Below are 19,158 nucleotides of genomic sequence, written 5' to 3'. Positions count from 1 at the left end.
TTCTCCTCGGAATCTGTTCTCATCTATCATCTGTTTCCACATCCCCCATACACTCAGTAACACTATATAATTGGACATATACAGATACTGGCTAATGACTGGTTGATGCCGCTTCATTTGAATACCCCTTACTTATTTTAGCGATGGCTGGACCATACACTACAAGCACTTTTTACCCTTGTTTTCTCATAGAATGTAAGCTTGCGGGTCAGGTCCTCATTCCTTTCTTTTGAATTGTTGGATATTGTGTTACTATGTAATACCTGATATAGTCTGTATATGTCCCCTCTGGTTTTGTAAAGTGCTGCGGAATATGTTGACTTTGCAATTGTACTTATTTTCAAAGGTTAGACAACCCCTCTAACTCCAAGGCATGCACTAAAATATATATATTTTCACTTCAAATGCTGTTTATAGCCTTTAAGAAATCATTATAACACTAAGTCTTCATAGTATAACAGAAGGCAAAATAAATAAATTGGTGATTACTTCGGAGGAAAACCAAAAATATACATATTTATAAAATATGTTTCCTATATAATAAATGTGGACCTAGGCACAGATTTCTATACCCAGTACTGATTAGTTTTAAGGGTTGGATTAGTCTTCCGACAATGCTCAGTCATTTCAGGATCCATCTGTAGCCAAGAGTTCTGTTGAGTATTGACTCCCAAGGAGGGAGTGGAGTTTGTACGTAAGTGGTCATGTCTTGATGGCAGTAATGGGCTTACAGAGCAGTAGTCATTGTTTTTTTGTAGAAGGGTTACCGTCACTGTTGGTACAGTGACACTTTGCTCTGTAAATGGGGAGGGCACCTGGGGCACCATGCTATAGGAATGGCTTCTAACGTGTGGTGGATCCTTCTTCTTTGCCTTCCGTTTTCTAACAACGAACAAGACAATGAGTATGAGAGCAAGTAGAAGGATGGCAAGGACAACCAGTGGAATTATAATAGAGAGAGGACTGGTTTGATTTAGTTCAGCTTTTGGAGTAATTGCCATCAGTTTAATGGTACTAGTATCTCTAACAGAAGGGGTGGTGAATCCTACATCTGCAGATGGGATGGGTTCCTCAATTTTTTGGTTGCCCCAACGATTGCGGTTGCCAAATCTTTTGATAGGAACTTCTGTAAGGTTTTTATTTAGCCAATGATTTGTGGTCTGTCTTTGGTAACCCAAAGTGGTATAAAATGGACTGTAGGAAATGCCTGAAGAAGCTCCTGAAGCTGTGGAAGATTCTACCATCAATGGTTCATAAGGGACAACAGAGTATGTGAAATAACCCAAAGCAGATGGCACGCCATGAGCTTTGAGCATGAAAACAAAGGAATCATTCAACATTTCATGGTCTGTGATGTTGGCATCAATATATATTGATATACGCCCTGTATCGATGTCACTTTGACTGAACATCTCAGTATCTGCAGATACAACTTTTGTGAGTGGTTTTCTTTTTATTTTTCCATAGATGGGTGGATTAAGTATTAGATATTCTGGATCACTGTTGGTAAGGTTTCCTAGTTCAGTTGCATCCAAATCCATGGTCTTTATAGTGTACACGAGGCCAGTGGGGATTTTGAGATCAGGTCTAATAGTTACTAACGGCTCCACTGTGATGTTGACTTCATGTCCGGTGAGGTTGGTTTCTGAAGTAAAGATCGACACCTCAAACCTATCTTCAAACACTGTGAAATTGTCGATGTGGTAAGTCACTTTCCCCAAGTCTATATCGGTTTGCTCAAACGTCGTCACAGGTCTCCTGTCAAGCATGATGTTGCCAAATCTAGGAGGCTCTGATACTTGATAAGTAAAGGTCGTACTCTTTCCATCTGTTGATGCTGCCAGATTTCTATTAGAGAGGGTCAAAAAGGTTTGCCCTTGCAAAAAGATCAGATTGGTTTTATTAGTCATTGTAATGGAGACTGGTATGATATCCAGGTTAAAGAGTTTATAAAGTGGTTTATGTTTCCCATCAGACACGCTGAAATAAAATACTCCAGAATGTGGACTTCCATCTTGTATAAACCATAAGTCACCGTTATTGATATCTGCCTGTGTAAAAGCCTGGACGGAAGCGTTGAAATTGTCAGATTTTGCCAAGTAGCCATTGTTTGGCAAGCTGATAATGGTGTATTTTATATCTTCAGGAGGATTGTCCAGATCTTCAACGTTTAGGTTTTCAGGACCCAAGGATATCATTTGTCCTTGCAGGACTATTAAATTTGGCCTCTTTGTCTTAAGCTCAGGCACTTGGTCGTTAACAGGAATAACGGTAATATTGAATCTCTCTTCTATCACGTCCATGTCCGGTTTCACTGCCGATTTGCTTTTTAAATTTAACCAGGTGGCAAAAGTGAAGTCATCGGTGGACGACTCTGCTCCATTGTGTATATATGTGACACCAAATTTACTGATGATGTATTGGGAGAAGTTTGGCTTCTCTTTTGTAATGTTCCTGTCTCCTACTACGATGACACCATGTTTTGGCAAAGAGGTCACCTGAAACCAGACTTCATAGAAGGGACGCTGGGATTCTGGCAATCTGGCTAAAAGATTTGAGCCATCTAACTTTGACTTGTCTATTTTCACGTTTCCTCCTTCCACAACAGAGGCACCTGGTAATAAAGGAAAATTAAATATTTCAGTGATATCACATGAAAATTGTGCAAGTACAAGCCATTGTTCTTAAGGCCTGCTGACCTGTATTGGCAATAAGGCGAGTGGATCTACTGGGATCACTGATCTCATAGGAAACTCTGATAATGAACACTTGCATTTCGAGAACAGCTGGAGGAGAGGATACGGAGAAGGTAAAAGAATCCTGCACACTCCACACCAAGGCTTCAGTGTCTGTGTGCTCATATACAATTTCTCCATCATTGATCTGCAAAAGGCAAAACCACACAGTGTCAAAATGTCGGCAACATAGAGAGGCTTTAGATTCTATAGAAATGAAGCGCTTTTCCTGGAGCAGATTTCCACTGAGAAACATCAAAGTGACATCCTGCAACAATACACACAGAGAAACCAGACTGATATAGCAGATGGATCTGACCGCAAGCCTCACTCATGGAGCTTCATTTCTGATGACACTAGCATAAACATGATCTATCATTTGAATATGAGATAACTTATTGATCGCTGGTGGTCTGATTGCTAGGACCCCCACAGCAGAGGTCAAGCATGCATACACTCTTTACGGAACTGTCCAAGATAGCCACGTACTGCTCTCCTATAGAGAATGAAGGCAGCAGAGGAGAACATGCTCAACCTCTGCACCATTCAGACAGGGCTGTCCATACGGGATCGGAGATTAGACCCCCAGTCATCAATAACCCCTTTACGATTTAATAACGTGTACCTAGGCCTAACTGGCAGGCTATGGCTCTATTCACATCAAAACATCCTGTTTTAGCTATGTGTTTGCCCTTTTTATATTCATACAGTGGAATGGTTGCAATTATGTTTGTTTGCTTGCTTTTTAATAATAAAATATTATATTTATTCTAAAAAAAAAAAAAGAACAAAAAACCTAAGGGCAACAAATTCCACTGTATGACTATGAAAAGGACACACACACAGCTCCTATAGATGGTTCTGATGTGAACAGAGCCTCAGGTCCATTCACAGTGCGTAATGCACGGCGTTAAATGACCACTGACTAGCAACATATTTGCGGAGCGGGGGTAGTTTTGAAGCTTGTTTACATAGGCCGACCCAGCTTCAGATGTGCACAGAATGATCAGTTTGTACTTCGCGTGATCGCCAACCTGTTTACACTGCACGCTAATGATGAGGGGTAAATGCCCCGATAGCCTGACAACAAATTTTATGTACACAGTGTTGAAAATGACACAGTAATAAAAGGGTGAAGGACGATACCATGCACATTTCTCACCATCTGTTGTGTAAAGCTGGAGGCCTCTTCTGTAGTATTTTCTTGAACAATTCTTAAGATCTTCCCGTGCTTGGGAGAAGCAGTGATGTCAAAAATGATTGAACGGTTATGTAGATTATGCTCATCGTTGGTTGCAGCTTTTAATACATCAGAAGAAATTGTTCTTCTCATTCCTGGAAGATAAAACAAACTGTACCACCTTAGTATTGGCAATATCTAACAGGAAAAGCTCCATATTTCACCTATAGAGGTCATACTGTTGAATCAGAACTTAGCTTGTTTTTACAATAATTAGGAGTGACAGCTACAAAATATTTCAGAGAAAGATTTTGGGAAGAAAATGGGGCAGATGAATGAAACTGTTTTTTTTCTGAAAAAAAAATTGGCAATGTGTGCGCTTTTCACCCCTTTCTCCCACAGGCTGTCAATCACAGCTCGGCAGGTGATCCAGCAGTCTTAGATGCTGCCAAGCTGTGATTGGCAGTGCATGGGAGGGAGGAGTGAAAGGCCACACAAGCCACACCCTCAAAGACTCTGTAGAAACACACAATTGCACTACAAGCAGAGATTTCACATACTGAGCGCCAAAAGCTATAATTGTGAATATCTCTGCAATAGAGCGACACAGTGCAAAGCGGAAAAGAACAACGGAAGCAAGGGGAGATCTGGGATTTTTTCAATGCATTTATCTTTTTTCGAGAAATTGACAGGTCTTCTTAAAAACATATCTCTGAGAGAGAAGGGTTTATTAGAGATGGAGTACCGCTTTCTGACTAATATACATGACCAGCTCAGCCAGTTCATTTTCTCGCCCTAACTGACCAGGAATATTGTCAGCATTTTTTGTACATGAATTTTTAGGAACTCTAAAAATGTTCTCGTTCTGACATTCCAAAAATGTTTGCCTCTTAAATTTGTCATAGGTAAGGACTAATTTTTTCAATAGAGAAAATATAAAGACAAGAAAAAAAAAAAAAAAGAAAAAAGTGACTGCTTTTACTTTTATGACCACAAAAGTCCACTAAAATAATTTTTACTTTTCATTTTGTAACTCTCTGCATAGAAATTGTTTTTTTTAAATCTTTAGGGTACATACCCTGAACAGGGTTTAGAGCCTTTATGGCGCCCGGGATGGTTCTGCGCAGGCTAGCAGGAAGTTCGCAACACATTTAGTGATGTCATGACACCATTGACCTCCCAGGATACCCTGAGAGCCATGACCATGATGTGAAGAGCGAAGAGCAGAACAAAAATGATTACCTCAATGAACAAAAATAAAAAAAAAAGAATTTGTGATAAACATTGACCTGTCCATTCAAGGACATTTTAGCTATAGTATGAAATCCTGTTTTTCTTGTCTGTGGAATTGCCTTTGTACTGTTTGTTGTGAAACTGCCGCCCACGAAACTGTTTTCTTTTCTTTCTTTCCTGTTTTGTCTCTTTGTTTAAACATGCAAAACTTGTATAACCACTAAACCTACTGAAACAACTATATAAAGAAGGGATAGCACCTTGAAGGCAGGCGTGCTTCAGAGACTTCCCAGTGATACACTATACAAGACGTGTCTTGTGTATTATTTCTGGTGATTCCCCACTTCCAAAGGCTGCTCCGACTGAGTGTGATCCCGACATTTCCTGGCGCCCGAACAGGGACCCGAGGTCTGTGTATTCCTTCAAGAACACCAGCAGAATACGAACGAAAAGAGAATCTGGGATAATGGACGGCAGATGAACAAAAACCTGGCCAGGTAAGAGACACTGTTAGATCTCTTATATCTGCCCTGCACTGTCCGTAAGATTTTCTGTGTCGTGTTCTTTAGCGGGTAGTTCTAGTAGAGGAGGATACCTATAGCTCGGGTTCTTGAACTATTTAGGAATTGATCACCTCACGGAGTACGGCATTGAATGAGAGTGAATGTGAATAGAAGGTGTGTGGAAGTTGGGAATAGCCCTATAAGCCGCCCAGGGGGTTGAAACAGAAGAAGTGACTGTCCCACTGGGCAACGTGGTTGCGTCCTTTCGGGGAGACCTCCGCGCCTATGTTCAATCTCTGATCCTGTCTTTGACAAAAACCTGGTGACGGATAAGTGTATGATAGTATGAGCCCAGGACAGATAAATTAGCCTGGGACAAGAATACGTTGTATGTGATAGTATAAGCCCAGGACAGATAAATTAGCCTGGGACAAGATACGTTGTATGTTCTTTTTCTGTCTGGTTGCATTTGTGTTGTTTGCTATAGGTGTAGGAATCAGGATTTTCTTACATCAACACAGTTTAAACATCCTAGCTCCTTAGGAAGAAGGTAACGAGGTATTCTCATACCCAAACGCCACCTAGGGCAAGAAAGCTCAGGATAAGAAAATGGGGAATAAGCAAACAAAGTCGGAACCAGAAGAATTAGATATCTATACTATCATAAAGGAGAGAAGTGGTGAAGATGCCACTAAGGGGCTGAAAAAGATTTTTAGTAAGTTTGGAGTTACTAGGGCAGAAGCTTTTAGTAGAAAACTATGGGAAGGAATTCAGGAAAGGAAAAAAGGCATAATCAGAGACAAGAAATGGATAGATCAGATCCAAGCATTGATTGATGTCTCTAGGGTAGCAGAAAATGAGGGATGGACATATAATCAACAGAGTAAAAAGTGGTGTATTAGACCCACAGGCTGTGGAGAAAAACAAAATGTGGAATCTAAAAATACCCCACCCCCATACCTTAACCCACATGCCCCATCTTTTCTCCAAACACCACCTCAAAGTTTAGCCGGACCAGGAGGATGGGTATGTCCGCACTGTGGACAACAAAATCCAGACTGGAGAAATGATTGCCTAGCCTGTGGTACACCTAGACATGGCGCTGTACTTGCCCCTGTTAGGGTAGTACCAAGACCCTTTAGGGAACCTGGTGCTGACGGAGTAATGGGAACTAGATATCACCAAACTCGACAATATTTCCCTTGGTCCCCCGCTGAAGGCATGTCTCTCTTGCATAACGCACCAGATCCCACCCAGTGTCCAGTTAGATTTGCACAATATATACAGCAAATTATGCAGACTCACGCTGGAGTTTGGGCAGATGGAGAAGAATTATGTAGAATGAAAATGACTCCTGGACTCTTCCAGGAGCTATTATCAAATCTACAGGTACATAGGCCCCAAGCAGGAGATGGTGCCTTACAAACGATAGAATCAGGTACACAATTTGTAGATCACTTAATGGTTTTCATGAGGGAGAGACAGAGGCAGAGAGGAACAACGGGAGTGGTGGCTCAGAAATCTGGACAATCAGTAGACGAATATTATCTAAGTGTAGAAAATAATTTCAGAGATGAAGGCATGGATCTAACCGCTCCAGGAATGATGAGGTTAGTTACAAAAACCTTTATAGATGGATTGTCTCCAAAAGTGAAGGAAAAGCTTAAGGCCGCAACCCCTGATTGGAGAACCTTGGAAGACCCACACCTGGCTAGACAGAAAGCTGTAGGGATAGAAATGGACTTAAGAGAAAATTCTAAGCCAGTAAGAATTGCACAGGCTAATACTGGCTCTGCTAATCAAAAGTTTACTTGTCATTACTGTAAGAAGCCAGGACATTTCCAAAGGGAATGTAGGAAGAGAAAAGCAGATATAGATTCAGGAACCTTTGTACCCAAAAATAGGATAAATAACCCAGTGCCTGATCAAACAGACAGCTCAGAATGACTGAAAGTTATGCAGGTCTCTCTTCCTTCTAGAAGACCAATAATACAAGTTGAAGTTGAGGGTAAAAATGTACCTTTTCTGATAGATGCGGGAGCAACATCCTCCATTTTAAATCAGGACTTTTTACCATATCTTGACAATATATCCTCAAAGGTTACATATGCAGAAGGGTATGATGGTAAAATTCAGGCGTTGCCCTTTACAAAACCTTTAAATGTGAACTTTGGCCTTAAAACTTTTGTATCCAAATTTTTATTTGCTAAAGGTGCACCTACCTGCTTGTTGGGTACTGATGTCTTAAGTAAAATGCATGCAAACATCCATTTTAGAGAAGATGGCACAGTTATGCTGACCATCCCTGAAGATGCAGAAACTCTGGAACCATATGTTAGAATACAGGCTATGGAGGATTTTCCCGAAATTTACACTCAACAAGCAAAAATTGACTTGTCTCGGGTTCCTGACAGCCTATGGGCAAAAGGAGGCACTGATGTAGGATTTTTATCAGTAGCTCCTATACTGTTAGAAACTGCCCCGGGAACCATATTACCTCAGCTTAGGCAATACCCCATCAGCGCCCAGCAAGAACAGGCGATTTCTCAACAAATTCAGGATTATGTGTTACAAGGTGTTTTGGTAGAAATCAGGTCACCCGCCAAAACACCCTTATATCCTGTTAAAAAGAAAGTGTCCTCCAAAGAAACTATGGTGAAATATCGCATGGTGCACGACTTACGGGAAATCAATAAGGTTTTGGCACCGGTCACCCCTGTGGTACCGAATCCTCATACCTTACTGTCTCAAATTCCCAGCACTGCTGCATATTTTACGGTAATTGACTTATCAAACGCATTTTTTTCTGTGCCACTACATAAGAACTGTTGGCATTTGTTTGCCTTTACATTCAAGGGTAAACAATTAGCATGGACAAGATTGCCACAAGGTATGGTACACTCACCAACTTTGTACTCTGAAGCAATGCAGACCGTGCTAAAAAATTTCATCCCAGAACCAGGAGTAGTCATTCTACAGTATGTAGATGACTTACTTATTTGTTGCCCTGATGAGCAGACGGCAGTTACCTCAACTGTTAATTTCTTAATTTTCCTAGCGCAAGAAGGCTGTAAAGTAAATAGACAGAAACTCCAGGCTTGTCAACAAACAGTCGTGTTTTTAGGTCACTGCATATCACAGGGCATCAGACACCTCACACCTCAACGTACGGAAGCCATACGTAACATGCTTGAACCCAGGAATCACAAACAGCTGCGTGCTTTCCTAGGTATTGTTTCACACTGTAGACAGTGGATCATACATGCAAGTCAACTCATGCAGCCTTTATATGACTGTATTGCCAACACACCATATTCACTCAGTGAAGAGGCTAAACAGTCATTTTCCTCTTTGAAAACAGCACTGGTATCAGCTCCGGCTTTGGGACTCCCAGACTACACTAAACCTTTTCAATTGATGGCAGCTGAGATATCCTCACATGCTACAGGGGTGCTCACACAAAAACATGGAAACAAACAGAGACCTGTGGCATACATATCAGCTCATCTGGACCCTGTAGCTAGAGCCGCACCTTCTTGTGTAAGAGTAGTAGCCGCAATTTCACTGTTATTAGATAAAGCTTCTGAGATTGTTCTTGATCACCCACTTCTAGTTCAGACCACTCATGATGTACATGGCATTCTTAACCAGGTCCAACCTAAACATATTTCAATGGCCAGACACCTCCGTCTCCAATGTTCCCTACTACTGCCGCCCAACATTTCCTTTGCCAGGATTCAGACTCTTAATCTCGCGTCTTTGCTCCCTTTAGAGTCTGAGGGGGGTACCATACCTGAGGAAACTGCAACTGCACTCTCCAACTCCTTTGACCCATCAAAGTCAATGCATGATTGTGTACAATTAATGGAACAAGAGACTCAGGGCTTATGTAATGTACGTGACAAGCCACTCTGTAATGCTACATTTGAACTTTTCATAGATGGCAGTAGATATGCAGATATGAATGGACAATTTCATACAGGTTATGCGGTAGTAACTCAGCATGAAGTGCTGAAAGCAGAACCTCTCCCTGCTAATCAGTCTGCACAAGAAGCAGAACTTACGGCATTAGTTGAAGCTCTAAAAATAGCCAAAGATCAGACAGCAAACATATACACTGATTCTAGATATGCACATGGCATTATTTTCGATTTTGGCGTAATATGGAGAGCCAGAGGTTATATGACTGCTTCAGGCCAACCTGTTAAACATGCCTCCCTCATTAGACAGATTCTGGAGGCAGCACAAGAAACTAAAGAAATAGCGGTGATAAAGGTAGCTGCACATGTGAGACTCGACACCGAGGAAGCCAGGGGTAACGATAAAGCCGATAAGGCAGCAAAACAGGCAGCACGTAAACCCTTACATCATGCCCACACACTAGATAGCTCTGAAGATGATGAGGAAAGATTGAAGGAAGCTCAGAAACAGGTAGACGACGAAGAACGAGGGCAGTGGCAGAAAAAAGGGGCAGAAGATCAGCAAGGATTATGGAAAAAAGGAACTTTGTTGTGTTTACCCAGAGCCTGGTACCCCGCAGTGGCAAGTGACCTCCACCTACCCACGCATGTGTCGGCAAATGGTATGACGCTCAAGGTAAAAGAAAGGTGGTTGGCTCCAGGTTTTGGTAATTTTGCTCGGAACATGTGTGCTGCATGCGCTATATGCCTGGCACACAATCCAGGTCAGGCCATTAAAACCCCAACCAAGCATCATGTAAGACCACTGTATCCCTTTCAAAGACTCCAGATCGACTACATCCAACTTCCTAGGTACAATGGATACGAATATGTGCTTGTGTGTGTGGACATGTTCTCAGGGTGGCCAGAGGCTTATCCAGTTCGTAAAGCCTCAGCAAAAACTACTGCCATTAAAATAGCACATGAACTGATACCCCGTTACGGCATGCCTGAGGTGATCGAGTCAGATAGAGGTACCCATTTTACTGGGGAAATATTCCAGAATGTTATGAAAATGTTGGTAGTAGAAAACCAGTTTCACACTCCATATCATCCACAGAGTTCAGGTAAAGTGGAAAGATTAAATGGGACAATAAAATTAAAAATCCAGAAGGCCATGGCAGAAACAGGAAAGCCTTGGACCGAGTGTCTACCACTTGCCCTGTATTCCATCCGAAACACCCCAAGGGGGAAGGCTAAGCTGTCACCACATGAGATTCTTTTTGGTAGAGCAGCAAATTTGGGTTGTTATTTTCCACAACAACTGATGTTGAATACTGAGACTTTAACTGCTTATGTACAAGAATTACAAAAACGTTTAACTAAAGTGCATTCGCAAGTTTTTGCTTCCCTTCCAGATCCAGAAAATCTCGAAGGAGGCCACAAGTTGGAACCTGGTGATCAAGTCTACGTGAAAAGACACACCAGAAAGACTCTGGAACCGAGATTTGACGGACCTTTCCAAGTCCTGTTAACAACTCCAACAGCAGTCAAGCTTGAAGGAAAGGCATCATGGATACATGCAAGCCATTGCAAAAAAGCAGTATAAGACTCATGATATTGATGTTAATAATGTTAACCTCAACGGAGGCATGGGAAAGACTGAATTCTCTAGCCCCTTTGAACAATAGATTCGTACAACATCATAGAAAATTAGTGCATGACTTGTTAAATAATACGCAACCCCTGGCAGATTGTTGGATCTGTACCCATTCACCAGTATCAGCCACAAGTATACCTTTTCTAGCAGTTCCCGTGTCAGCTGAAGAAATATTCGCTTGGCCTAATTGTTCAGACAACCTGGCCAACAACCAACCTGGCAATACTAGACTATGGAATACTACAATCGCCATACCAATTGTGGGATGGGTAGAATTTCCTTGGTGGCAGGGCAATCTTACAGGAAAAATAGACAACTTACAATATTTAGCATTCAAGGGAGGAAAATGGGTACCTAAGAATAAGACTGGATTAACTGATTTAGGACAGGTCCCCACTGAAAATCTACAGCTCAGTTTCAGTACAACCACCCCTTCCTCTGATGCTTTCAAACCTACAGTATTGGAAAGATATATACATAATAGAAAATGGGAACATTCTGAGTTGTTCCCCCAAGGTGATGCAAACAGTTGTACAAGTAAGCCGGGGAACCTGGTTTGTAATGAATCCAATGAGTATGTCAACGGAATGCATCTATGTGGGAATCCCGCAGCCGGGTACTGTAGCCCCTTGGGACAAAAACCCTCTTGGTGTATGCTTCAGAATGTATCTAGTTTTGTGGATTTGGCTCACAGATTGGTATTGCAGCACTCAGCTTTGTGGGATCTGCCTGAGGGTACATTTTGGATATGCGGAGAAGGAGCATATAAATGGCTTCCCGTAGGTATAAAGGGTACTTGTACATTAGGACGCCTAACCCCGGCTACTTTCATAATTTCAAATAAACAAGTGAATATGCAAGCCGTGCCCAAGCACACACTGTATAAAAGAGCTGCAGATAACTCACCACGTCCCTCGGGGAGGGCGCATATAGTACAAATGGGAATTCCCAACAAAATTGCTAGTACCATTTTTATTTATCCTATGTTAACACAGATGTGGGATAAATTAGTTAGAGCCACGGATTATCTAGATGATCAGATTTGGGATATATTGGACATATTAAATACTAGTATAGCTGTACAGAATCAGCTTATAATAGTCACTAACCAACATACCCTGGTATTGGATTACCTAACTGCCTCACAAGGGGGTATGTGTCAAATCATCGGACCCACCTGCTGTCATTATATAGACCCGAATAGTACTATGAGTATGAGATTTAAATTAAAAGACGTACAACGACTCAGGGATCAGTATGACAAAGACAATGACCAAAATAAGGATAGCTGGTGGTCAGATACCTTTTCTTTTCTTAACCCGGCCAATTGGTTCAGAGGGATCGGTGGGTGGGTTACCGGGATTATGCAAAGCCTAATACATACAGTTATGGTTATTGTAATTATATATGTATTATTCAAGGTTGTACTCAAGGGTATCTCGGTATGCACAAATAAATTTTGTGTAATGGATGCGAGAATATAAAGGTTTTTTTTTGTAATATCACAAAAAGAATGACTAAAATGATCGACAAGGTTTTGAATGGAATATGTCAAAGGGGGGATTGTGAAGAGCAGAACAAAAATGATTACCTCAATGAACAAAAATAAAAAAAAAAGAATTTGTGATAAACATTGACCTGTCCATTCAAGGACATTTTAGCTATAGTATGAAATCCTGTTTTTCTTGTCTGTGGAATTGCCTTTGTACTGTTTGTTGTGAAACTGCCGCCCACGAAACTGTTTTCTTTTCTTTTCTTTCTTTCCTGTTTTGTCTCTTTGTTTAAACATGCAAAACTTGTATAACCACTAAACCTACTGAAACAACTATATAAAGAAGGGATAGCACCTTGAAGGCAGGCGTGCTTCAGAGACTTCCCAGTGATACACTATACAAGACGTGTCTTGTGTATTATTTCTGGTGATTCCCCACTTCCAAAGGCTGCTCCGACTGAGTGTGATCCCGACATTTCGTAGCGAATGAACCGGAGAGATGAGAGAAGGGCGAGTATAAGTACTTTTTACATATTAAGTGTGTTGTGCTACTGGGTTTGGAGAGATCGCAGAGCACAAGGAACACTGTATAACTTCTCTGGGAATCGAAATTCCCTAGAAAAAAAAAAACATAAATAGGTGGATTCGAATTTTGTTTGATCTGCTCTTCTTTCAACAGGACTCGTTCATAATAATGGGTTGTCTTCTGCTTTTGGTACACAGTACATTAAAATGTAGGCTCTCGTTACTAAAAATGTTATTTTTTTTTGTTAGTACCATCCGCTCCAGGCTTCTCCAGCCCAACACATACCTGGAAACACACCCAACCCTTTATTCAATTCCATGTTGATGACAAGGGTCCTTGCGGTGATACTGAAAATTTGCCTAGGTGCAAAGTTGACACCGTCTGTAACCTGGAAGTTGAGACCTCCAGACATGGAGCCTGAAAGAAAAAAAAGAAGAGAAAATATGAAGTATTGGTTGCCCGTATCTAATAGTGGTCGACCATAAAACTAATTTTCAAATTGAGGTCAATTTAACTGAAATCAAAACATTGGGGCCGATTCCTAAAGCTATAAGCACCAGAAAAGTAACCACCGGAGACTAGACGGAGGTGGACATGACTTGGCGATGGGTGGACCGTGAACTCCTGCAGCTGTTTGTATTGCGGTGTAGATTTTAAACAAGAGTGTTGTTGCTTTAAGAGGAAGTTTAGATGTTTGTGCCTGGTGTATTACTGTGAGGAGGCTGGGGCTTATATAGGGCAGGCAACTCTGGCTCTCCCTCTTTCTCTCACAGGATGGACAGGAGGAAACATTACCCGCCCTCTTGCCCTGTTTATAATCTCTATCCTAAAACTTTTTAATTATTGCTGGTATAATGATAAATGCTTTATTGTATTTTTGAATGTGCCATTGTATATCTTGTACCAGGTTCAATTGTATATTGGCAATAAAGATTTATTATTTGCGGTAACCTTCTAAGCTCAAGGGAAGGGCAATCCTTCAGCCATGGTTCCCTAGAGGTTTCCTCCACAGGGGGTTTTTCCTCTCCTGAGCGCTGTAGGATGACTCTTTGTGAGTCGGAGGTTTGCGAAGTTTAATCCCATTAATGCTTTTGCAGGGACTTCTAGTTTTTAAGTTTACAAAAATGATTTCATTATGACAAAAAAAAAAGTGTCAAATGAGACTTGGAATTTATAACCAGTCACGGCTTTGCGGTTTAGGAGTCAGGTGGAAGTTGCGGACAAGTTAAGGTGAACTCATTTTAACTAATAGAGGAAGTAATACCTCATGGTGGTGAGCAGGCTCGACTTTGGTGGCCAGCCTCAAGGACGTTGTAATGGTAACATCAATCAGGGGCGGGCACAGTGGTTAAGCACAGGAGTGAAGATAATAGGGTCATTGGTGCCCTTAAAGTAAACCGGCTCTGCTTGAATGGCAAGCCAGTGCGTGCCGCCCCTTTATGGCTGTCTGTCCTGGTGCTGTATGTCAGACAGCTGGGGATATCGCAGTACTTGTGAATCCCAATGTACTAGCACTCCTGTTACGATCTGGTAATTCATAGTAACATAGTATTATAGTTAGTAAGGCCGAAAAAAGACATTTGTCCATCCAGTTCAGCCTATATTCCATCATAATAAATACCCAGATCTACGTCCTTCTACAGAACCTAATAATTGTATGATACAATATTGTTCTGCTCCAGGAAGACATCCAGGCCTCTCTTGAACCCCTCGACTGAGTTCGCCATCACCACCTCCTCAGGCAAGCAATTCCAGATTCTCACTGCCCTAACAGTAAAGAATCCTCTTCTATGTTGGTGGAAAAACCTTCTCTCCTCCAGACGCAAAGAATGCCCCCTTGTGCCCGTCACCTTCCTTGGTATAAACAGATCCTCAGCGAGATATTTGTATTGTCCCCTTATATACTTATACATGGTTATTAGATCGCCCCTCAGTCGTCTTTTTTCTAGACTAAATAATCCTAATTTCGCTAATCTATCTGGGTATTGTAGTTCTCCCATCCCCTTTATTAATTTTGTTGCCCTCCTTTGTACTCTCTCTAGTTCCATTATATCCTTCCTGAGCACCGGTGCCCAAAACTGGACACAGTACTCCATGTGCGGTCTAACTAGGGATTTGTACAGAGGCAGTATAATGCTCTCATCATGTGTATCCAGACCTCTTTTAATGCACCCCATGATCCTGTTTGCCTTGGCAGCTGCTGCCTGGCACTGGCTGCTCCAGGTAAGTTTATCATTAACTAGGATCCCCAAGTCCTTCTCCCTGTCAGATTTACCTAGTGGTTTCCCGTTCAGTGTGTAATGGTGATATTGATTCCCTCTTCCCATGTGTATAACCTTACACTTATCATTGTTAAACCTCATCTGCCACCTTTCAGCCCAAGTTTCCAACTTATCCAGATCCATCTGTAGCAGAATACTATCTTCTCTTGTATTAACTGCTTTACATAGTTTTGTATCATCTGCAAATATCGATATTTTACTGTGTAAACCTTCTACCAGATCATTAATGAATATGTTGAAGAGAACAGGTCCCAATACTGACCCCTGCGGTACCCCACTGGTCACAGCGACCCAGTTAGAGACTATACCATTTATAACCACCCTCTGCTTTCTATCACTAAGCCAGTTACTAACCCATTTACACACATTTTCCCCCAGGCCAAGCATTCTCATTTTGTGTACCAACCTCTTGTGTGGCACGGTATCAAACGCTTTGGAAAAATCGAGATATACCACGTCCAATGACTCACCGTGGCCCAGCCTATAGCTTACCTCTTCATAAAAACTGATTAGATTGGTTTGACAGTAGCGATTTCTCATAAACCCATGCTGATATGGAGTTAAACAGTTATTCTCATTGAGATAATCCAGAATAACATCCCTCAGAAACCCTTCAAATATTTTACCAACAATAGAGGTTAGACTTACTGGCCTATAATTTCCAGGTTCACTTTTAGAGCCCTTTTTGAATATTGGCACCACATTTGCTATGCGCCAGTCCTGCGGAACAGACCCTGTCGCTATAGAGTCACTAAAAATAAGAAATAATGGTTTATCTATTACATTACTTAGTTCTCTTAGTACTCGTGGGTGTATGCCATCCGGACCCGGAGATTTATCTATTTTAATCTTATTTAGCCGGTTTCGCACCTCTTCTTGGGTTAGATTGGTGACCCGTAATATAGGGTTTTCATTGTTTCTTGGGATTTCACCTAGCATTTCATTTTCCACCGTGAATACCGTGGAGAAGAAGGTGTTTAATATGTTAGCTTTTTCCTCGTCATCTACAACCATTCTTTCCTCACTATTTTTTAAGGGGCCTACATTTTCAGTTTTTATTCTTTTACTATTGATATAGTTGAAGAACAGTTTGGGATTAGTTTTACTCTCCTTAGCAATGTGCTTCTCTGTTTCCTTTTTGGCAGCTTTAATTAGTTTTTTAGATAAAGTATTTTTCTCCCTATAGTTTTTTAGAGCTTCAATGGTGCCATCCTGCTTTAGTAGTGCAAATGCTTTCTTTTTACTGTTAATTGCCTGTCTTACTTCTTTGTTTAGCCACATTGGGTTTTTCCTATTTCTAGTCCTTTTATTCCCACAAGGTATAAACCGCTTACACTGCCTATTTAGGATGTTCTTAAACATTTCCCATTTATTATCTGTATTCTTATTTCTGAGGATATTGTCCCAGTCTACCAGATTAAGGGCATCTCTAAGCTGTTCAAACTTTGCCTTCCTAAAGTTCAATGTTTTTGTGACTCCCTGACAAGTCCCCCTAGTGAAAGACAGGTGAAACTGTACAATATTGTGGTCGCTATTTCCTAGATGCCCAACCACCTGCAGATTTGTTATTCTGTCAGGTCTATTAGATAGTATTAGGTCTAAAAGTGCTGCTCCTCTGGTTGGATTCTGCACCAATTGTGAAAGATAATTTTTCTTGGTTATTAGCAGAAACCTGTTGCCTTCAGTACCACAATGGACATTTAAGTCAGAGCACATACAGTGACCTGACAATAACCCAAAAACATAGAACGAGCTCTGAGACGTGGGAACTCTGCTGACCGCAATCCCTAATCCTCTCCAACCACACTAGAGGCAGCCGTGGATTGCGCCTAACGCTCCCTATGCAACTCGGCACAGCCTGAGAAACTAGCTAGCCTGAAGATAGAAAATAAGCCTACCTTGCCTCAGAGAAATACCCCAAAGGAAAAGGCAGCCCCCACATATAATGACTGTGAGTAAGATGAAAAGACAAAAGTAGAGATGAAATAGATTTAGCAAAGTGAGGCCCGACTTTCTGAACAGAGCGAGGATAGGAAAGGTAACTTTGCGGTCAACACAAAACCCTATAAACAACCACGCAAAGGGGGCAAAAAGACCCTCCGTACCGAACTAACGGCACGGAGGTACACCCTCTGCGTCCCAGAGCTTCCAGCAAGCAACAAAAAACAAATAAGCAAGCTGGACAGGAAAAAACAGCAAACAAAAAGCAAAAGCGGAACTTAGCTATGCAGAGCAGCAGGCCACAGGAACGATCCAGGAGGAAACAGGTCCAATACTAGAACATTGACTGGAGGCCAGGATCAAAGCACTAGGTGGAGTTAAATAGAGCAGCACCTAACGACTTCACCACATCACCTGAGGAAGGAAACCCAGAAGCCGCAGTACCACTCTCCTCCACCAACGGAAGCTCACAGAGAGAATCAGCCGAAGTACCACTTGTGACCACAGGAGGGAGCTCTGCCACAGAATTCACAACAGTACCCCCCCCCTTGAGGAGGGGTCACCGAACCCTCACCAGAGCCCCCAGGACGACCAGGATGAGCCATATGAAAGGCACGAACAAGATCGGGAGCATGGACATCAGAGGCAAAGACCCAGGAATTATCTTCCTAAGCATAACCCTTCCACTTAACCAGACACTGGAGTTTCCGTCTTGAAACACGAGAATCCAAAATCTTCTCCACAATATACTCCAACTCCCCCTCCACCAAAACCGGGGCAGGAGGATCAACAGATGGAACCATAGGTGCCACGTATCTCCGCAACAATGACCTATGGAATACGTTATGAATGGAAAAAGAATCTGGAAGGGTCAGACGAAAAGACACAGGATTAAGAACCTCAGAAATCCTATACGGACCAATGAAACGAGGTTTAAACTTAGGAGAGGAAACCTTCATAGGAATATGACGAGAAGATAACCAAACCAAATCCCCAACACGAAGTCGGGGACCCACACAGCGTCTGCGATTAGCGAAACGTTGAGCCTTCTCCTGGGACAAGGTCAAATTGTCCACTACATGAGTCCAAATCTGCTGCAACCTGTCCACCAGAGTATCCACACCAGGACAGTCCGAAGACTCAACCTGCCCTGAAGAGAAACGAGGATGGAACCCAGAGTTGCAGAAAAACGGCGAAACCAAGGTAGCCGAGCTGGCCCGATTATTAAGGGCGAACTCAGCCAAAGGCAAAAAGGACACCCAGTCATCCTGATCGGCAGAAACAAAGCATCTCAGATATGTTTCCAAGGTCTGATTGGTTCGTTCGGTCTGGCCATTAGTCTGAGGATGGAAAGCCGAGGAAAAAGACAAGTCAATGCCCATCCTAGCACAAAAGGCTCGCCAAAACCTCGAAACAAACTGGGAACCTCTGTCAGAAACTATATTCTCTGGAATGCCATGTAAACGAACCACATGCTGGAAGAACAATGGCACCAAATCAGAGGAGGAAGGTAATTTAGACAAGGGTACCAAATGGACCATCTTAGAGAAGCGATCACATACCACCAAAATGACTGACATTTTTTGAGAGACGGGAAGATCAGAAATAAAATCCATAGAGATATGTGTCCAAGGCCTCTTCAGGACCGGCAAGGGCAAAAGCAACCCACTGGCACGAGAACAGCAGGGCTTAGCCCGAGCACAAATC

At 42.0% G+C, this 19,158-nt stretch overlaps 1 protein-coding gene across 1 annotated transcript in view; it reads right to left on the bottom strand.

Annotated features, from left to right (window-relative positions):
- Window positions 1–397: 397 nt before the first annotated feature.
- LOC138662620 (chondroitin sulfate proteoglycan 4-like) overlaps window positions 398–19,158 on the bottom strand; it is a 90,866-nt gene continuing 72,105 nt past the window's right edge. Inside the window, exons 7-10 of the mRNA XM_069748451.1 lie at window positions 13,514–13,645; window positions 3,898–4,070; window positions 2,700–2,883; window positions 398–2,614 (exon numbers count right to left, since the gene is read on the bottom strand). Of these exons, the coding sequence (XP_069604552.1) occupies window positions 567–2,614; window positions 2,700–2,883; window positions 3,898–4,070; window positions 13,514–13,645 (2,537 nt within the window). The 3' untranslated portion in view covers window positions 398–566. The remainder of the gene's footprint in view (window positions 2,615–2,699; window positions 2,884–3,897; window positions 4,071–13,513; window positions 13,646–19,158) is intronic.

The sequence above is a fragment of the Ranitomeya imitator genome, chromosome 1 (genome assembly GCF_032444005.1).
Source record: "Ranitomeya imitator isolate aRanImi1 chromosome 1, aRanImi1.pri, whole genome shotgun sequence".
Classification (NCBI taxonomy): Eukaryota; Metazoa; Chordata; class Amphibia; order Anura; family Dendrobatidae; genus Ranitomeya; species Ranitomeya imitator.
The sequence above is the reverse complement of the archived record's forward strand: the minus strand, read 5'-3'. Positions and strand labels throughout refer to the sequence as shown.